Here is a 20,589-nt window from a genome sequence, read left to right as displayed (position 1 = left end):
GTACCAAGGGTTAGCTACACTGTCAGGTACCAAGGGTTAGGGTTAGCTACGCTGCCAGGTACCAAGGGTTAGGGTTAGCTACGCTGCCAGGTACCAAGGGTTAGGGTTAGCTACGCTGCCAGGTACCTAGGGTTAGCTACGCTGCCAGGTACCAAGGGTTAGCTACACTGCCAGGTACCAAGGGTTAGGGTTAGCTACGCTGCCAGGTAACAAGGGTTAGGGTTAGCTACGCTGCCAGGTACCAAGGGTTAGGGTTAGCTACGCTGCCAGGTACCAAGGGTTAGGGTTAGCTACGCTGCCAGGTACCAAGGGTTAGCTACGCTGCCAGGTACCAAGGGTTAGCTACGCTGCCAGGTACCAAGGGTTAGGGTTAGCTACGCTGCCAGGTACCAAGGGTTAGCTACGCTGCCAGGTACCAAGGGTTAGTGTTAGCTACGCTGCCAGGTACCAAGGGTTAGGGTTAGCTACGCTGCCAGGTACCAAGGGTTAGGGTTAGCTACGCTGCCAGGTACCAAGGGTTAGGGTTAGCTACGCTGCCAGGTACCAAGGGTTAGGGTTAGCTACGCTGCCAGGTACCAAGGGTTAGCTACGCTGCCAGGTACCAAGGGTTAGCTACGCTGCCAGGTACCAAGGGTTAGGGTTAGCTACGCTGCCAGGTACCAAGGGTTAGCTACGCTGCCAGGTACCAAGGGTTAGGGTTAGCTACGCTGCCAGGTACCAAGGGTTAGGGTTAGCTACGCTGCCAGGTACCAAGGGTTAGGGTTAGCTACGCTGTCAGGTACCAAGGGTTAGCTACGCTGCCAGGTACCAAGGGTTAGGGTTAGCTACGCTGCCAGGTACCAAGGGTTAGCTACGCTGCCAGGTACCAAGGGTTAGGGTTAGCTACGCTGCCAGGTACCAAGGGTTAGCTACGCTGTCAGGTACCAAGGGTTAGCTACGCTGCCAGGTACCAAGGGTTAGCTACGCTGCCAGGTACCAAGGGATCATTCTGTTTTTCACCTTTCCTTCTCCCCTCCCCCTCTTCTCCCCCCTCCCCCTCTTCTCCCCTCCCCCTCTTCTCCCTCCTCCCCCTCTCTTCTCCCCCCTCCCCCTCTTCTCCCCTCCCCCTCTTCTCCCTCCTTCCCTCTCTTCTCCCTCCTCCCTCTCTCTTCTCCCCCTCCCCCTCTTCTCCCCCTCCCCCTCTTCTCCCCTCTTCTCCCCCTCCCCCTCTTCTCCCCCTCCCCCTCGTCTCCCCCTCCCCCTCTTCTCCCTCCTCCCCCTCTTCTCCCCCTCCCCCTCTTCTCCCCCTCCCCCCTCTTCTCCCCCCTCCCCCCTCTTCTCCCTCCCTCCCCCCTCTTCTTCTCCCCCTCCCCCTCTTCTCCCTCCTCCCCCTCTTCTCCCTCCTCCCCCCTCTTCTCTCCCCTCTTCTCCCCCTCCCCCTCTTCTCCCTCCTCCCCCTCCTCCCCCCTCTTCTCCCCCCTCCCCCTCTTCTCCCTCCTCCCCCTCTCTTCTCCCCCTCCCCCCTCTTCTCCCCTCCCCCTCTTCTCCCTCCTTCCCTCTCTTCTCCCTCCTCCCCTCTCTTCTCCCCCTCCCCCTCTTCTCCCCCTCCCCCTCTTCTCCCCTCTTCTCCCCCTCCCCCTCTTCTCCCCCTCCCCCTCGTCTCCCCCTCCCCCTCTTCTCCCTCCTCCCCCTCTTCTCCCCCTCCCCCTCTTCTCCCCCCCTCCCCCTCTTCTCCCTCCTCCCCCTCTTCTCCCTCCTCCCCCCTCTTCTCCCTCCTCCCCCCTCTTCTCCCTCCTCCCCCCTCTTCTCCCCTCTTCTCCCCCTCCCCCTCTTCTCCCTCCTCCCCCCTCCTCCCCCCTCTTCTCCCCCTCCCCCTCTTCTCCCTCCTCCCCCTCTTCTCCCTCCTCCCCCCTCTTCTCCCCTCTTCTCCCCCTCTTCTCCCCCTCCCCCTCTTCTCCCTCCTCCCCCTCTTCTCCCTCCTCCCCCTCTTCTCCCTCCTCCCCCTCTTCTCCCTCCTCCCCCTCTTCTCCCTCCTCCCCCCTCTTCTCCCTCCTCCCCCTCTTCTCCCTCCTCCCCCTCCTCCCCCTCCTCCCCCTCTTCTCCCCCTCCCCCTCTTCTCCCTCCTCCCAACACAACTAGATGATGACTCTGGTTCTTTTGTAATTTGTTTAACCTCTGCAGGAGGAGATAACCAATGGAGGAGAGGAGGCGGGGCAGGTGGTTGGGCTGCCATTCCCTCATTGGATCTGCCAGCCATACGTCAGACCAGTGTGAGTGACAATTTCCTGTTGAGAACCCTAACTTGAGATCTGTGTACATTCCTTTACTTAGATTTGTGTGTATTAGGTAGTTGTTGTGAAATGATTAGATATTACTGCATTGTCGGAACTACAAGTACAAGCATTTCGCTACACTCGCGTTAACATCTGCTGACCATGTGTACGTGACCGTTAACATCTGCTGACCATGTGTACGTGACCGTTAACATCTGCTGACCATGTGTACGTGACCGTTAACATCTGCTGACCATGTGTACGTGACCGTTAACATCTGCTGACCATGTGTACGTGACCGTTAACATCTGCTGACCATGTGTACGTGACCGTTAACATCTGCTGACCATGTGTACGTGACCGTTAACATCTGCTGACCATGTGTATGTGACCGTTAACATCTGCTGACCATGTGTACGTGACCGTTAACATCTGCTGACCATGTGTACGTGACCGTTAACATCTGCTGACCATGTGTACGTGACCGTTAACATCTGCTGACCATGTGTACTTGACCCTTAACATCTGCTGACCATGTGTACGTGACCGTTAACATCTGCTGACCATGTACGTGACCGTTAACATCTGCTGACCATGTACGTGACCGTTAACATCTGCTGACCATGTGTACGTGACCGTTAACATCTGCTGACCATGTGTGCGTGACCGTTAACATCTGCTGACCATGTGTGCGTGACCGTTAACATCTGCTGACCATGTGTATGCGTGACCGTTAACATCTGCTGACCATGTGTACGTGACCGTTAACATCTGCTGACCATGTGTACGTGACCGTTAACATCTGCTGACCATGTGTACGTGACCGTTAACATCTGCTGACCATGTGTACGTGACCGTTAACATCTGCTGACCATGTGTACGTGACCGTTAACATCTGCTGACCATGTGTACGTGACCGTTAACATCTGCTGACCATGTGTACGTGACCGTTAACATCTGCTGACCATGTGTGCGTGACCGTTAACATCTGCTGACCATGTGTACGTGACCGTTAACATCTGCTGACCATGTGTACGTGACCGTTAACATCTGCTGACCATGTGTACGTGACCGTTAACATCTGCTGACCATGTGTGCGTGACCGTTAACATCTGCTGACCATGTGTGCGTGACCGTTAACATCTGCTGACCATGTGTGCGTGACCGTTAACATCTGCTGACCATGTGTATGTGACCGTTAACATCTGCTGACCATGTGTACGTGACCGTTAACATCTGCTGACCATGTGTACGTGACCGTTAACATCTGCTGACCATGTGTACGTGACCGTTAACATCTGCTGACCATGTGTACGTGACCCTTAACATCTGCTGACCATGTACGCGTGACCGTTAACATCTGCTGACCATGTGTACGTGACCCTTAACATCTGCTGACCATGTGTGCGTGACCGTTAACATCTGCTGACCATGTGTGCGTGACCGTTAACATCTGCTGACCATGTGTACGTGACCGTTAACATCTGCTGACCATGTGTACGCGTGACCGTTAACATCTGCTGACCATGTGTACGTGACCGTTAACATCTGCTGACCATGTGTACGTGACCGTTAACATCTGCTGACCATGTGTACGCGTGACCGTTAACATCTGCTGACCATGTGTACGTGACCGTTAACATCTGCTGACCATGTACGTGACCGTTAACATCTGCTGACCATGTGTACGTGACCGTTAACATCTGCTGACCATGTGTACGTGACCGTTAACATCTGCTGACCATGTGTACGTGACCGTTAACATCTGCTGACCATGTGTACGTGACCGTTAACATCTGCTGACCATGTGTACGTGACCGTTAACATCTGCTGACCATGTGTACGTGACCGTTAACATCTGCTGACCATGTGTACGTGACCGTTAACATCTGCTGACCATGTGTACGTGACCGTTAACATCTGCTGACCATGTGTATGTGACCGTTAACATCTGCTGACCATGTGTATGTGACCGTTAACATCTGCTGACCATGTGTACGTGACCCTTAACATCTGCTGACCATGTGTACGTGACCAATACAATTTGATTTGATTTGAAGATCAAAGTCGTCAAGTCCCACACACATAGAAACCGTAACACGTTGCCGTGACGATGAACATTGTTCCTGCCAGGCCGAAGGCTCCGGTTGCTAACAGCAACGGTACGGAGGTGAAGGCAGTGTGTCACAAGAGGGCGTTGTCACAAGAGGACTCGGACGGGGCGTGCGATGCCCTCTCCAAAAACAAACAGAAGAAGAAAGCCAGAAACCCCCACAAGAACTTCTGTCCCGAGCAGAAACGTGAGTTATTTTTCCTCGTAGTCCTGCAGTTCCCTATACTCTCTATCCAGTCTAATTAAGCAATAAGGCTTTTAGCCGTAATATATTGGCCATATACCACACACCCCCAAGGTGCCTTATTGCTGTTATAAACTGGTTACCAACATAATTAGGGCAGTGAAACGAAATGTTTTGTCATACCCGTGGTGTACGGTCTGATATACACCAGCTGTCAGCCAATCAGCATTCAGGGCTCGAACCACCCAGTGTATGACAAAACATGTGTTTTAACTGCTCTAATTACGTTGATAACCAGTTTATAACAGCAATAAGACGCCTCGGGGGTTTGTGGTATATGGCCAATATACCACAGCTCAGGGCTGTGTCCAGGCACTCAGCGTTGCGTCGTGCGTAAGAACAGCCCTTAGCCGTGGTATATTGGTATATGTTTTGTCATACCACGGCTGTCAGCCAATCAGCATTCAGGGCTGGAACCACCCAGTTTATAATGCTACAGAATCTACAGCTCCTCAGCCGACACAAACAGCAGATAACCTCTGTTTTACCCCTGTTGTCTCTGCAGCAAAGTACATCAAGTGTGAGCAGTGTGGAAATCCAAAGGTGAGTGGAGGGACGACCTCTTCACCCTGTTCCTCATTACCCTGTGGAGCAACCTCTTCACCCTGTTCCTCCTCTACACCCTGTTCCTCCTCTTCACCCTGTTCCTCCTCTTCACCCTGTTCCTCCTCTACACCCTGTTCCTCCTCTTCACCCTGTTCCTCATTACCATGTGTAGCAACCTCTTCACCCTGTTCCTCATTACCATGTGTAGCAACCTCTTCACCCTGTTCCTCCTCTTCACCCTGTTCCTCCTCTTCACCCTGTTCCTCCTCTTCACCCTGTTCCTCATTACCATGTGTAGCAACCTCTTCACCCTGTTCCTCCTCTACACCCTGTTCCTCCTCTTCACACTGTTCCTCCTCTTCACCCTGTTCCTCCTCTTCACCCTGTTCCTCCTCTACACCCTGTTCCTCCTCTTCACACTGTTCCTCATTACCATGTGGAGCAACCTCTTCACCCTGTTCCTCATTACCATGTGTAAACACCTCTCCACCCTGTTCCTCCTCTTCACCCTGTTTCTCATTACCATGTGTAGCAACCTCTTCACCCTGTTCCTCCTCTTCACCCTGTTCCTCATTACCATGTGTAAACACCTCTCCACCCTGTTCCTCATTACAGATGAAGTTTATCCCTGGACTAAGAAACGTTCAATGGAGAACCTGTCCTGACTGTGTATAATAGTGTTACGTATGCAGGTCAGATTCTTAGGAGCTAGAAGCTGAGCTGCCATGTCTGTTGGCACAATTTTGTACTTCCAGGTCCCTAACCCGTCTCTCCAGGTCCCTAACCCGTCTATCCAGGTCCCTAACCCGTCTCTCCAGGTCCCTAACCCGTCTCTCCAGGTCCCTAACCCGTCTCTCCAGGTCCCTAACCCGTCTCTCCAGGTCCCTAACCCGTCTCTCCAGGTCCCTGACCCGTCTCTCCAGGTCCCTAACCCATCTCTCCCCTCTCCAGGTCCCTAACCCGTCTCTCCAGGTCCCTAACCCGTCTCTCCAGGTCCCTAACCCGTCTCTCCAGGTCCCTAACCCGTCTCTCCAGGTCCCTAACCCGTCTCTCCAGGTCCCTGACCCGTCTCTCCCCCTCTCCAGGTCCCTAACCCGTCTCTCCAGGTCCCTGACCCGTCTCTCCAGGTCCCTGACCCGTCTCTCCAGGTCCCTGACCCGTCTCTCCAGGTCCCTGACCCGTCTCTCCAGGTCCCTGACCCGTCTCTCCAGGTCCCTGACCCGTCTCTCCAGGTCCCTAACCCGTCTCTCCAGGTCCCTAACCCGTCTCTCCAGGTCCCTAACCCGTCTCTCCCCCTCTTCAGGTCCCTAACCCGTCTCTCCAGGTCCCTGACCCGTCTCTCCAGGTCCCTGACCCGTCTCTCCCCCTCTCCAGGTCCCTAACCCGTCTCTCCAGGTCCCTGACCCGTCTCTCCAGGTCCCTAACCCATCTCTCCCCCTCTCCAGGTCCCTAACCCGTCTCTCCAGGTCCCTAACCCGTCTCTCCAGGTCCCTAACCCGTCTCTCCAGGTCCCTAACCCGTCTCTCCAGGTCCCTAACCCGTCTCTCCCCCTCTCCAGGTCCCTGACCCGTCTCTCCAGGTCCCTGACCCGTCTCTCCACGTCCCTGACCCGTCTCTCCACGTCCCTGACCCGTCTCTCCACGTCCCTGACCCGTCTCTCCAGGTCCCTAACCCGTCTCTCCAGGTCCCTAACCCGTCTCTCCCCCTCTCCAGGTCCCTAACCCGTCTCTCCCCCTCTCCAGGTCCCTAACCCGTCTCTCCAGGTCCCTAACCCGTCTCTCCAGGTCCCTAACCCGTCTCTCCAGGTCCCTAACCCGTCTCTCCAGGTCCCTAACCCGTCTCTCCAGGTCCCTAACCCGTCTCTCCCCCTCTCCAGGTCCCTAACCCGTCTCTCCCCCTCTCCAGGTCCCTAACCCGTCTCTCCAGGTCCCTAACCCGTCTCTCCAGGTCTCTCCCCCTCTCCAGGTCCCTAACCCGTCTCTCCAGGTCCCTAACCCGTCTCTCCAGGTCCCTGACCCGTCTCTCCAGGTCCCTAACCCATCTCTCCCCCTCTCCAGGTCCCTAACCCGTCTCTCCAGGTCCCTAACCCGTCTCTCCAGGTCCCTAACCCGTCTCTCCAGGTCCCTAACCCGTCTCTCCAGGTCCCTAACCCGTCTCTCCCCTCTCCAGGTCCCTAACCCGTCTCTCCCCCTCTCCAGGTCCCTAACGAGTCTCTCCAGGTCCCTAACCCGTCTCTCCAGGTCCCTAACCCGTCTCTCCAGGTCCCTAACCCATCTCTCCCCCTCTCCAGGTCCCTAACCCGTCTCTCCAGGTCCCTAACCCGTCTCTCCAGGTCCCTAACCCGTCTCTCCAGGTCCCTAACCCGTCTCTCCAGGTCCCTAACCCGTCTCTCCCCCTCTCCAGGTCCCTAACCCGTCTCTCCCTTCTCTCCAGGTCCCTAACCCGTCTCTCCAGGTCCCTAACCCGTCTCTCCCCCTCTCCAGGTCCCTAACCCGTCTCTCCCCCTCTCTCTGGTCCCTAACCCTTCTCTCCAGGTCCCTAACCCTTCTCTCCAGGTCCCTAACCCGTCTCTCCAGGTCCCTAACCCGTCTCTCCCCCTCTCCAGGTCCCTAACCCGTCTCTCCCCCTCTCCAGGTCCCTAACCCGTCTCTCCAGGTCCCTAACCCTTCTCTCCAGGTCCCTAACCCGTCTCTCCAGGTCCCTAACCCGTCTCTCCAGGTCCCTAACCAGTCTCTTCAGGTCCCTAACCCGTCTCTCCAGGTCCCTAACCCGTCTCTCCCCCTCTCCAGGTCCCTAACCCGTCTCTCCAGGTCCCTAACCAGTCTCTTCAGGTCCCTAACCCGTCTCTCCAGGTCCCTAACCCGTCTCTCCCCCTCTCCAGGTCCCTAACCCGTCTCTCCAGGTCCCTAACCCGTTTCTCCAGGTCCCTAACCCGTCTCTCCAGGTCCCTAACCCGTCTCTCCAGGTCCCTAACCCGTCTCTCCAGGTCCCTAACCCGTCTCTCCCCCTCTCCAGGTCCCTAACCCGTCTCTCCAGGTCCCTAACCCGTCTCTCCCCCTCTCCAGGTCCCTAACCCTTCTCTCCCCCTCTCCAGGTCCCTAACCCGTCTCTCCAGGTCCCTAACCCGTCTCTCCCCCTCTCCAGGTCCCTAACCCGTCTCTCCAGGTCCCTAACCCTTCTCTCCAGGTCCCTAACCCGTCTCTCCAGGTCCCTAACCAGTCTCTTCAGGTCCCTAACCCGTCTCTCCCCCTCTCCAGGTCCCTAACCCGTCTCTCCAGGTCCCTAACCCTTCTCTCCAGGTCCCTAACCCTTCTCTCCAGGTCCCTAACCCGTCTCTCCAGGTCCCTAACCAGTCTCTTCAGGTCCCTAACCCGTCTCTCCAGGTCCCTAACCCGTCTCTCCCCCTCTCCAGGTCCCTAACCCATCTCTTCAGGTCCCTAACCCGTCTCTCCAGGTCCCTAACCCGTCTCTCCCCCTCTCCAGGTCCCTAACCCGTCTCTCCCCCTCTCCAGGTCCCTGACCCGTCTCTCCCCCTCTCCAGGTCCCTAACCCGTCTCTCCAGGTCCCTAACCCGTCTCTCCCCCTCTCCAGGTCCCTAACCCTTCTCTCCCCCTCTCCAGGTCCCTAACCCGTCTCTCCCCCTCTCCAGGTCCCTAACCCGTCTCTCCAGGTCCCTAACCCGTCTCTCCAGGTCCCTAACCCGTCTCTCCCCCTCTCCAGGTCCCTAACCCGTCTCTCCCCCTCTCCAGGTCCCTAACCCGTCTCTCCAGGTCCCTAACCCGTCTCTCCAGGTCCCTAACCCGTCTCTCCCCCTCTCCAGGTCCCTAACCCGTCTCTCCAGGTCCCTGACCCGTCTCTCCAGGTCCCTAACCCATCTCCCCCTCTCCAGGTCCCTAACCCGTCTCTCCAGGTCCCTAACCCGTCTCTCCAGGTCCCTAACCCGTCTCTCCAGGTCCCTAACCCGTCTCTCCAGGTCCCTACGCCCTCTCTCCCCTCTCCAGGTCCCTAACCCGTCTCTCCCCCTCTCCAGGTCCCTAACGAGTCTCTCCAGGTCCCTAACCCGTCTCTCCAGGTCCCTAACCCGTCTCTCCAGGTCCCTAACCCATCTCTCCCCCTCTCCAGGTCCCTAACCCGTCTCTCCAGGTCCCTAACCCGTCTCTCCAGGTCCCTAACCCGTCTCTCCAGGTCCCTAACCCGTCTCTCCCCCTCTCCAGGTCCCTAACCCGTCTCTCCCTTCTCTCCAGGTCCCTAACCCGTCTCTCCAGGTCCCTAACCCGTCTCTCCCCTCTCCAGGTCCCTAACCCGTCTCTCCCCCTCTCTCTGGTCCCTAACCCTTCTCTCCAGGTCCCTAACCCTTCTCTCCAGGTCCCTAACCCGTCTCTCCAGGTCCCTAACCCGTCTCTCCCCCTCTCCAGGTCCCTAACCCGTCTCTCCCCCTCTCCAGGTCCCTAACCCGTCTCTCCAGGTCCCTAACCCTTCTCTCCAGGTCCCTAACCCGTCTCTCCAGGTCCCTAACCAGTCTCTTCAGGTCCCTAACCCGTCTCTCCAGGTCCCTAACCCGTCTCTCCCCCTCTCCAGGTCCCTAACCCGTCTCTCCAGGTCCCTAACCCGTCTCTCCAGGTCCCTAACCAGTCTCTTCAGGTCCCTAACCCGTCTCTCCAGGTCCCTAACCCGTCTCTCCCCCTCTCCAGGTCCCTAACCCGTCTCTCCAGGTCCCTAACCCGTCTCTCCAGGTCCCTAACCCGTCTCTCCAGGTCCCTAACCCGTCTCTCCAGGTCCCTAACCCGTCTCTCCAGGTCCCTAACCCGTCTCTCCAGGTCCCTAACCCGTCTCTCCCCCTCTCCAGGTCCCTAACCCGTCTCTCCAGGTCCCTAACCCGTCTCTCCCCTCTCCAGGTCCCTAACCCTTCTCTCCCCCTCTCCAGGTCCCTAACCCGTCTCTCCAGGTCCCTAACCCGTCTCTCCCCCTCTCCAGGTCCCTAACCCGTCTCTCCAGGTCCCTAACCCTTCTCTCCAGGTCCCTAACCCGTCTCTCCAGGTCCCTAACCAGTCTCTTCAGGTCCCTAACCCGTCTCTCCCCCTCTCCAGGTCCCTAACCCGTCTCTCCAGGTCCCTAACCCGTCTCTCCAGGTCCCTAACCCTTCTCTCCAGGTCCCTAACCCTTCTCTCCAGGTCCCTAACCCGTCTCTCCAGGTCCCTAACCAGTCTCTTCAGGTCCCTAACCCGTCTCTCCAGGTCCCTAACCCGTCTCTCCCCCTCTCCAGGTCCCTAACCCATCTCTTCAGGTCCCTAACCCGTCTCTCCAGGTCCCTAACCCGTCTCTCCCCCTCTCCAGGTCCCTAACCCGTCTCTCCCCCTCTCCAGGTCCCTGACCCGTCTCTCCAGGTCCCTAACCCGTCTCTCCCCCTCTCCAGGTCCCTAACCCTTCTCTCCCCCTCTCCAGGTCCCTAACCCGTCTCTCCCCCTCTCCAGGTCCCTAACCCGTCTCTCCAGGTCCCTAACCCGTCTCTCCCCCTCTCCAGGTCCCTAACCCGTCTCTCCAGGTCCCTAACCCGTCTCTCCCCCTCTCCAGGTCCCTAACCCTTCTCTCCCCCTCTCCAGGTCCCTAACCCGTCTCTCCAGGTCCCTAACCCGTCTCTCCCCCTCTCCAGGTCCCTAACCCGTCTCTCCAGGTCCCTAACCCGTCTCTCCAGGTCCCTAACCCGTCTCTCCCCCTCTCCAGGTCCCTAACCCGTCTCTCCAGGTCCCTAACCCGTCTCTCCCCCTCTCCAGGTCCCTAACCCGTCTCTCCAGGTCCCTAACCTTTCTACAAGTGTGTATTCAACTCTCTCTCTCTCTCTCTCTCTCTCTCTCTCTCTCTCTCTCTCTCTCTCGCTGTAGGGGAGTCAGTGTGTATTCAACCTGTCTCTCTCTGTAGGGTAATCAGTGTGTATTCAACCGGTCTCTCTCTGTAGGGTAATCAGTGTGTATTCAACCGGTCTCTCTCTGTAGGGTAATCAGTGTGTATTCAACCGGTCTCTCTCTGTAGGGTAATCATTGTGTATTCAACCTGTCTCTCTCTGTAGGGTAATCATTGTGTATTCAACCTGTCTCTCTCTGTAGGGTAATCAGTGTGTATTCAACCTGTCTCTCTCTGTAGGGTAATCAGTGTGTATTCAACCTGTCTCTCTCTGTAGGGTAATCATTGTGTATTCAACCTGTCTCTCTCTGTAGGGTAATCATTGTGTATTCAACCGGTCTCTCTCTGTAGGGTAATCATTGTGTATTCAACCGGTCTCTCTCTGTAGGGTAATCAGTGTGTATTCAACCTGTCTCTCTCTGTAGGGTAATCAGTGTGTATTCAACCTGTCTCTCTCTGTAGGGTAATCGGTGTGTATTCAACCGGTCTCTCTCTGTAGGGTAATCATTGTGTATTCAACCTGTCTCTCTCTGTAGGGTAATCAGTGTGTATTCAACCTGTCTCTCTGTAGGGTAATCATTGTGTATTCAACCTGTCTCTCTCTGTAGGGTAATCATTGTGTATTCAACCGGTCTCTCTCTGTAGGGTAATCATTGTGTATTCAACCGGTCTCTCTCTGTAGGGTAATCATTGTGTATTCAACCGGTCTCTCTCTGTAGGGTAATCATTGTGTATTCAACCGGTCTCTCTCTGTAGGGTAATCATTGTGTATTCAACCGGTCTCTCTCTGTAGGGTAATCAGTGTGTATTCAACCTGTCTCTCTCTGTAGGGTAATCAGTGTGTATTCAACCTGTCTCTCTCTGTAGGGTAATCATTGTGTGTTCAATCTGTGTCGAGGCTGCTGTAAAAAGAAGTCCCACAAGGAGGTGGCAGACTGCCCAAGTGAGTCCCTCCCCCGCCCTACACACACACACACATACACACACACACACACACACACACACACACACACACACACACACACACACACACAGCTGTCTTTCTCAGATATATCATTTATTTCCTCTCGTCTGGTTTACAGGTCACGGGCTGAGGTTCAAGACCAAGGCAGAGAAACAGAAGTCAGAGCAGCAAGAGGAGGAGGAGGAGGAGGGAAAGAGCAGAGGATTACAGCAGGAAGAGGATGGAGGATTGTTGAACGGGACCCCCAGCCCCCCAACTGACCCCCCACAGAGGACAGACTGTGGCCTGAGCCATGGACTAACAGGGACATAGACATCCATTCATAAGTAGAGCAGTACACACACACAGCAGGATGTGGAAAACTTTATCCATCAACAGTATACAGACACAAGAATGTATTGTAAGGAACACACACGTGCATCCATACTGTCTCACCACTGTCCTCCATTGCTGCTGTGCTGAACTGGCTTTGATGGGGTTTCACCACTACGCCCTCCTCCTACCTGACTGACTGGGGGAGGCTTCCTGGACTGATGTAATGGATAGACTCCTCCTACCTGACTGATGTAATGGATAGACTCCTCCTCCTACCTGTCTGATGTAATGAATAGACTCCTCCTCCTACCTGTCTGATGTAATGAATAGACTCCTCCTCCCTGACTGATGTTATGGATAGACTCCTCCTACCTGACGGATGTAATGAATAGACTCCTCCTCCTACCTGTCTGATGTAATGAATAGACTCCTCCTCCCTGACTGATGTAATGGATAAACTCCTCCTCCTACCTGACTGATGTAATGGATAGACTCCTCCTACCTGACTGACTGGGGGGAGTCTTCCTGGACTGATGTAATGGATAGACTCCTCCTACCTGACTGATGTAATGGATAGACTCCTCCTACCTGACTGACTGGGGGAGTCTTCCTGGACTGTTGTAATGGATAGACTCCTCCTACCTGACTGATGTAATGGATAGACTCCTCCTCCTACCTGACTGATGTAATGGATAGACTCCTCCTCCTACCTGACTGATGTAATGGATAGACTCCTCCTCCTACCTGACTGATGTAATGGATAGACTCCTCCTACCTGACTGATGTAATGGGTAGACTCCTCCTACCTGACTGATGTAATGGGTAGACTCCTCCTACCTGACTGATGTAATGGATAGACTCCTCCTACCTGACTGATGTAATGGATAGACTCCTCCTACCTGACTGATGTAATGGATAGACTCCTCCTCCTACCTGACTGATGTAATGGGTAGACTCCTCCTACCTGACTGATGTAATGGGTAGACTCCTCCTACCTGACTGATGTAATGGATAGACTCCTCCTACCTGACTGATGTAATGGATAGACTCCTCCTACCTGACTGATGTAGTGGATAGACTCCTCCTACCTGACTGATGTAATGGGTAGACTCCTCCTACCTGACTGATGTAATGGGTAGACTCCTCCTACCTGACTGATGTAATGGGTAGACTCCTCCTACCTGACTGACTGGGGGGAGTCTTCCTGGACTGATTTCTCTCTTGGACTTTAGCATAACAAGGCAAAGTTTGAAGTCAACGGGAGATTCACCCCAAAAAGCCCAGTTCCATGTGGGTCGTTCTCGTTGGTCTGCAGCCGTTTCTGGAAGGAGGAAGAGCTCATGGAGTCGTAACAGTACTTTCCCAGTACTGCTCAATCTCTGCATCTATTTGTCCTTTTGGTTGTGGGCAATAATGGGACTATTTCCTGGTGATCTTTGTCGTGTTTTTTCCCCCTCTGAACTAGTAGGATATTTTATCAGCTGACTGTTAGAATGGTGACAGTCTGTTTTCCTTTTTATATCATTTTTCATCAAGCTCCTCGTCTTAATGTGTGCCTGTGTGATGTGTAGGGCTTGGAGTTTGTTTTTTCTAGGCCCGTCTCCAGAAAGTATTTTAGGGTAGGGATGCTGATCTGAGATCTGTTCAATATATTATTCATCATTGTTGGGGCGGCAGGTAGCCTAGTGGTTTAGAGGGGTGGCAGGTAGCCTAGGGGTTAGAGGGGCGGCAGGTAGCCTAGTGGTTAGAGGGGCGGCAGGTAGCCTAGTGGTTAGAGGGGCGGCAGGTAGCCTAGTGGTTAGAGGGGCGGCAGGTAGCCTAGTGGTTAGAGCAGGTAGTCTAGTGGTTAGAGGGGCGGCAGGTAGCCTAGTGGTTAGAGGGGCAGCAGGTAGCCTAGTGGTTTAGAGGGGTGGCAGGTAGCCTAGGGGTTAGAGGGGCTGCAGGTAGCCTAGTGGTTAGAGCAGGTAGTCTAGTGGTTAGAGGGGCGGCAGGTAGCCTAGTGGTTAGAGGGGCGGCAGGTAGCCTAGTGGTTAGAGGGGCGGCAGGTAGCCTAGTGGTTAGAGCAGGTAGTCTAGTGGTTAGAGGGGCGGCAGGTAGCCTAGTGGTTAGAGGGGCGGCAGGTAGCCTAGTGGTTAGAGGGGCGGCAGGTAGCCTAGTGGTTTAGAGGGGCGGCAGGTAGCCTAGGGGTTAGAGGGGCTGCAGGTAGCCTAGTGGTTAGAGCAGGTAGTCTAGTGGTTAGAGGGGCGGCAGGTAGCCTAGTGGTTAGAGGGGCGGCAGGTAGCCTAGTGGTTAGAGGGGCGGCAGGGTAGCCTAGTGGTTAGAGGGGCGGCAGGGTAGCCTAGTGGTTAGAGGGGCGGCAGGTAGCCTAGTGGTTAGAGGGGCGTCAGGTAGCCTAGTGGTTAGAGGGGCGGCAGGAAGCCTAGTGGTTAGAGGGGCAGCAGGGTAGCCTAGTGGTTAGAGCGTTGGGCCAGTAACTGAAAGGTTGCTCGATCGAATCCCTGAGCTGACAAGGTAAAAATCTGTCGTTCTGCCCCTAGACAAGGCAGTTAACCCGCTGTTCCTAAGGCCGTCATTGTAAATAAGAATTTGTTCTTAACTGACTTGTCTAGTTAAATAAAATAAAAATGATCTGAGATCTGGCTATATATAGGTCTTATTCAATATGATCTGAAGGGCTAAACTGATCCTAGATCAGCACTCCTACTCTGAGACGCTTGGTGGATACGGGCCCTGGTCTGGCCATGTGGTAAAACTCCTGGTCATTCTGATGGTGCATTCATGACAAGTCGGAAACTTTAAACTTCTGAGTTATTTGCAGATTCTGATACTTTCCAAGTGGGGAACCTGGGGCCTCATCTTTCTTCAAGTTTCCAAGTTGTCTTGAACACACCAGTACTAGGAACAAAACAGGGGGGCCTACCTGAATTTATCCAATAGAAACTCTTGTTTTTCTGGCAAAACATTATCCATTGTGAAATTGTTTTGCTACGGTTTGCACAAATGAATACACCCCAGGTGAGAACTCCATGCCAAATCACACGTGGAAACTATTTCACTTCAAATAATATATAAATAATTTACAGTCATATTTGATTTTAATTTCTATTTGTGGTGGTTTTATTTTATGGTGGTTGGGGGGGGTTGCTTGCATTGAGTTCAGAGCCTTCTGGTAGACATAACACCTATCCAGTCATATATGAACTTGAGGTTAAATAAATGGAAGTGACAAGTGAGAAATGGTGCATTTGATATTTCTCTCTTGATTTTTGTTTATGTGTAACTCTGCTGTTTGTGTTGCACTGCTTTGCTTTATCTTGGCCAGGTCGCAGTTGTAAATGAGAACTTGTTCTCAACTGGCCTACCTTGTTAAATAAATGTAAAATAAGAGGACTTTTATTTTGAAAGTCGTGAATATCAGACGAGACGTCATTCCCGAAATCCCACGCTTTTTTTATCAACGTAAATTCAGGCAAATTAGAGCAGAAAGTTTCGGTGGACTTTTGGCTAAACATTCTAGCAACGAAAGTAAAACGTATCCAAATGGATAAAACGAACGGTCCGACGTTTATTGCCCCCGAAATGTCCAAACTCCAGTGGGTGAACGTGTTCCTCGCGGAGCGGCTAACCGCAGCTGCTGTAGAGATTTTTGGCGCAGTGGAAAAAACCGATACTGGAGGATCAGGAAGGGAGCATCCATTTGAGACAGGAGAACAGTCACCTACGGCCTCATAAACACATCGATCCAACCAGAGACGTCACCAGACCCCCAGCAGCAGCTCACGTTCTCCGTCTCTGAAGAGGTTCTCCTGGACTTGGAGGAGCAGCACGGTGAGCAGAGCCAGAGCTGGAGCGCCAGTCTGGGGAACGAGGGCCCAGAACCCACACAGAGTCAGACAGAGAAGGAACAGGATTGCATGACCAGTCAGGAAGGAAGCACAGCTTCAACAACTGGAGTTTGCTATCAATTTGACTCCTGTCTACCGTGTGGAAAGTGGCTGTGATCAGGACCAACCTCAGCCTGTACACCTTGACCAGCCACAGACTGTACACCTTGACCAGCCACAGACTGTACACCTTGACCAGCCACAGACTGTACACCTTGACCAACCTCAGCCTGTACACCTTGACCAGCCACAGACTGTGGAGCTTCTGTCTCAGATCAAACCAGGAGATAATGAAGTAAAATGTAATACAGACTGCACTTCATGGGATAAAGTAGAACACGATGGGTATAATCTAACCCTCAGCCACACACAACATATCCAGCTCACCATGGAGTTGACAACCCAGCAGCTACACTAGCTGAGGTTGCAAACATCCAGATCTACAGAGCTGTCATGAATCTGAGCCAAACGACAGCTCAGGTGACAGATGTCTTGAACTGTGTGGTTGGACTGAAAGAACACGCCGTCTCACTGAGAGAGACTCTGGAAGGTGACGCTCATCAGCTTGGCCCAGTACCGGTACCGGGCCAGAAGCTCGCTAGCAGCAGAAACGGTGAGGAGGCTCCATAATTCCGTGGGTAATCTGATACACAGATAACCAGCCTAAGGATAAAGTCAACTCCCCACACAACAACATGGTCACCACCTATCTGATTTAGAGGAGCATCCAAGGAAACGTTTTAAGTATGACTCACGACGTGCTCAGCGGCTGCCAGTCTTTGACCTACTATAACACAGTCCGGAGGAACTTCCTGGTGCAGTTCTCCAGAGGACCGTGAAGAAGATGGGAGAATACACGCGTCGACAGGCGGTGGCCATCGAGGAGGAAGCAGTTGCTAGTCTTTGACCTACTATAACACAGTTCGGAGGAACTTCCTGGTGCAGTTCTCCAGAGAACCGTGAAGAAGAGGGGAAGATACACGCGTCGACAGGCGGTGGCCATCGAGGAGGAAGCAGCTGCTAGTCTTTGACCTACTATAACACAGTTCGGAGGAACTTCCTGGTGCAGTTCTCCAGAGAACCGTGAAGAAGAGGGGAAGATACACGCGTCGACAGGCGGTGGCCATCGAGGAGGAAGCGGCTGCTAGTCTTTGACCTACTATAACACAGTTCGGAGGAACTTCCTGGTGCAGTTCTCCAGAGAACCGTGAAGAAGAGGGGAAGATACACGCGTCGACAGGCGGTGGCCATCGAGGAGGAAGCAGCTGCTGGATTCCAGAACCGCGACGCTCCAGAGTCACCAGGAGATCTGTGGGAAGGAGTGACATCGGAGTTGACGTCAGACGAGGAAGACACCATGGTGGATGATAAACTGGTATGGCTGGTGGTGCCTCCAGTGTTTTGGAGCATGGAGCTGAGTGAGCTGTGCTCCGGTCAGGTTGCTGGTATGGCTGGTGATGTCTCCAGCATGGAGCTGAGTGCTGTGCTCCTGTCAGGTCAGGTTGCTGGTATGGCTGGTGATGTCTCTAGCATGGAGCTGAGTGCTGTGCTCCGGTCAGGTCTGGTTGCTGGTATGGCTGGTGATGTCTCCAGCATGGAGCTGAGTGCTGTGCTCCTGTCAGGTCTGGTTGCTGGTATGGCTGGTGATGTCTCCAGCATGGAGCTGAGTGCGGTGCTCCAGAAAAGACTCGACAAAGACACCCCACGCCTCCCCCAGTGGATTCATGTCTACGAGGGAGCCTCCAAGGACCTTCCACCAGGACAGACATGGACAGGCGGATTTCATGGCAAAACACACTCCCTTCATGCTGTCTGTTGGAGACCATCAGCGATTCGATAGCCCTGGAGTGACCCTCTTAACTGTCAAAAGAGGAAGAGATGGACTGAAACAGACGAGATTTAAGACGTACTCCAGTGATTTAACTTTCCCTGTTAAAGCGATATCCCAAGCATAAATATAACACACAGTCAACTGTTAAGAAACGCTTGAGGAACAATAGAGAACAGAAGACGCCTCCAGAAGCTGTTTTTGCTGATAGTTGCTTTACTGAGCAACGTTTTCACATGATATGTGGTTGTTTTATCGACCTTAGTTGTTTGGACTGACTAAGTTGCTCTGGATAAAAGCATCTAATTCAGTGTTTCTCAACCCTGGTCCTCCAGTACCCCCAACCCTGGTCCTCCAGTACTCCCAACCCTGGTCCTCCAGTACTCCCAACCCTGGTCCTCCAGTACCCCCAACCCTGGTCCTCCAGTACTCCCAACCCTGTTCCTCCAGTACTCCCAACCCTGGTCCTCCAGTACTCCCAAACCTGGTCCTCCAGTATTCCCAACCCTGGTCCTCCAGTATTCCCAACCCTGGTCCTCCAGTATTCCCAACCCTGGTCCTCCAGTATTCCCAACCCTGGTCCTCCAGTACCCCAAACCCTGGTCCTCCAGTATTCCCAACCCTGGTCCTCCAGTATTCCCAACCCTGGTCCTCCAGTATTCCCAACCCTGGTCCTCCAGTATTCCCAACCCTGGTCCTCCAGTACCCCAAACCCTGGTCCTCCAGTATTCCCAACCCTGGTCCTCCAGTATTCCCAACCCTGGTCCTCCAGTATTCCCAACCCTGGTCCTCCAGTATTCCCAACCCTGGTCCTCCAGTATTCCCATCCCTGGTCCTCCAGTATTCCCATCCCTGGTCCTCCAGTATTCCCAACCCTGGTCCTCCAGTATTCCCAACCCTGGTCCTCCAGTATTCCCAACCCTGGTCCTCCAGTATCCCCAACCCTGGTCCTCCAGTATCCCCAACCCTGGTCCTCCAGTATCCCCAACCCTGGTCCTCCAGTATCCCCAACCCTGGTCCTCCAGTATCCCCAACCCTGGTCCTCCAGTATCCCCAACCCTGGTCCTCCAGTATCCCCAACCCTGGTCCTCCAGTATCCCCAACCCTGGTCCTCCAGTATTCCCAACCCTGGTCCTCCAGTACCCCCAACCCTGGTCCTCCAGTACCCCCAACCCTGGTCCTCCAGTACTCCCAACCCTGGTCCTCCAGTACTCCCAACCCTGGTCCTCCAGTATCCCCAACCCTGGTCCTCCAGTATCCCCAACCCTGGTCCTCCAGTATTCCCAACCCTGGTCCTCCAGTATTCCCATCCCTGGTCCTCCAGTATTCCCATCCCTGGTCCTCCAGTATTCCCAACCCTGGTCCTCCAGTATTCCCAACCCTGGTCCTCCAGTATTCCCAACCCTGGTCCTCCAGTATCCCCAACCCTGGTCCTCCAGTATTCCCAACCCTGGTCCTCCAGTATTCCCAACCCTGGTCCTCCAGTATCCCCAACCCTGGTCCTCCAGTATCCCCAACCCTGGTCCTCCAGTATCCCCAACCCTGGTCCTCCAGTATCCCCAACCCTGGTCCTCCAGTATCCCCAACCCTGGTCCTCCAGTATCCCCAACCCTGGTCCTCCAGTATCCCCAACCCTGGTCCTCCAGTATCCCCAACCCTGGTCCTCCAGTATTCCCAACCCTGGTCCTCCAGTACCCCCAACCCTGGTCCTCCAGTACCCCCAACCCTGGTCCTCCAGTACTCCCAACCCTGGTCCTCCAGTACTCCCAACCCTGGTCCTCCAGTACTCCCAACCCTGGTCCTCCAGTACTCCCAACCCTGGTCCTCCAGTATTCCCAACCCTGGTCCTCCAGTATTCCCAACCCTGGTCCTCCAGTATTCCCAACCCTGGTCCTCCAGTATCCCCAACCCTGGTCCTCCAGTATTCCCAACCCTGGTCCTCCAGTATTCCCAACCCTGGTCCTCCAGTATTCCCAACCCTGGTCCTCCAGTATTCCCAACCCTGGTCCTCCAGTATTCCCATCCCTGGTCCTCCAGTATTCCCAACCCTGGTCCTCCAGTATTCCCAACCCTGGTCCTCCAGTATTCCCAACCCTGGTCCTCCAGTATTCCCATCCCTGGTCCTCCAGTATTCCCATCCCTGGTCCTCCAGTATTCCCAACCCTGGTCCTCCAGTACTCCCAACCCTGGTCCTCCAGTACTCCCAACCCTGGTCCTCCAGTACTCCCAACCCTGGTCCTCCAGTATTCCCAACCCTGGTCCTCCAGTATTCCCAACCCTGGTCCTCCAGTATTCCCAACCCTGGTCCTCCAGTATCCCCAACCCTGGTCCTCCAGTATTCCCATCCCTGGTCCTCCAGTATTCCCAACCCTGGTCCTCCAGTATTCCCAACCCTGGTCCTCCAGTATCCCCAACCCTGGTCCTCCAGTATCCCCAACCCTGGTCGTCCAGTATCCCCAACCCTGGTCGTCCAGTATCCCCAACCCTGGTCCTCCAGTATCCCCAACCCTGGTCCTCCAGTATCCCCAACCCTGGTCCTCCAGTA

The 20,589-nt window shown here is 54.5% G+C and overlaps 1 protein-coding gene across 5 annotated transcripts in view; it reads left to right on the top strand.

The window, feature by feature from the left end:
- LOC135536084 (tRNA-dihydrouridine(16/17) synthase [NAD(P)(+)]-like) overlaps window positions 1-15,569 on the top strand; it is a 37,007-nt gene extending 21,438 nt beyond the window's left edge. For 3 of the 5 annotated variants that reach the window (XM_064962473.1, XM_064962472.1, XM_064962471.1), the window contains exons 10-14: window positions 2,161-2,249; window positions 4,386-4,552; window positions 5,115-5,152; window positions 11,921-11,996; window positions 12,136-15,569. In XM_064962473.1, coding sequence (XP_064818545.1) covers window positions 2,161-2,249; window positions 4,386-4,552; window positions 5,115-5,152; window positions 11,921-11,996; window positions 12,136-12,329 — 564 coding nt within the window. In that variant the 3' untranslated portion in view covers window positions 12,330-15,569. The remainder of the gene's footprint in view (window positions 1-2,160; window positions 2,250-4,385; window positions 4,553-5,114; window positions 5,153-11,920; window positions 11,997-12,135) is intronic. The other 2 variants (XR_010454941.1, XR_010454940.1) reach the window with 2 other exon arrangements.
- Window positions 15,570-20,589: the final 5,020 nt, after the last annotated feature.

The sequence above is a fragment of the Oncorhynchus masou genome, unplaced genomic scaffold (genome assembly GCF_036934945.1).
Source record: "Oncorhynchus masou masou isolate Uvic2021 unplaced genomic scaffold, UVic_Omas_1.1 unplaced_scaffold_554, whole genome shotgun sequence".
NCBI lineage: Eukaryota > Metazoa > Chordata > Actinopteri > Salmoniformes > Salmonidae > Oncorhynchus > Oncorhynchus masou.
This window is presented reverse-complemented; position numbering and strand designations above follow the sequence as displayed.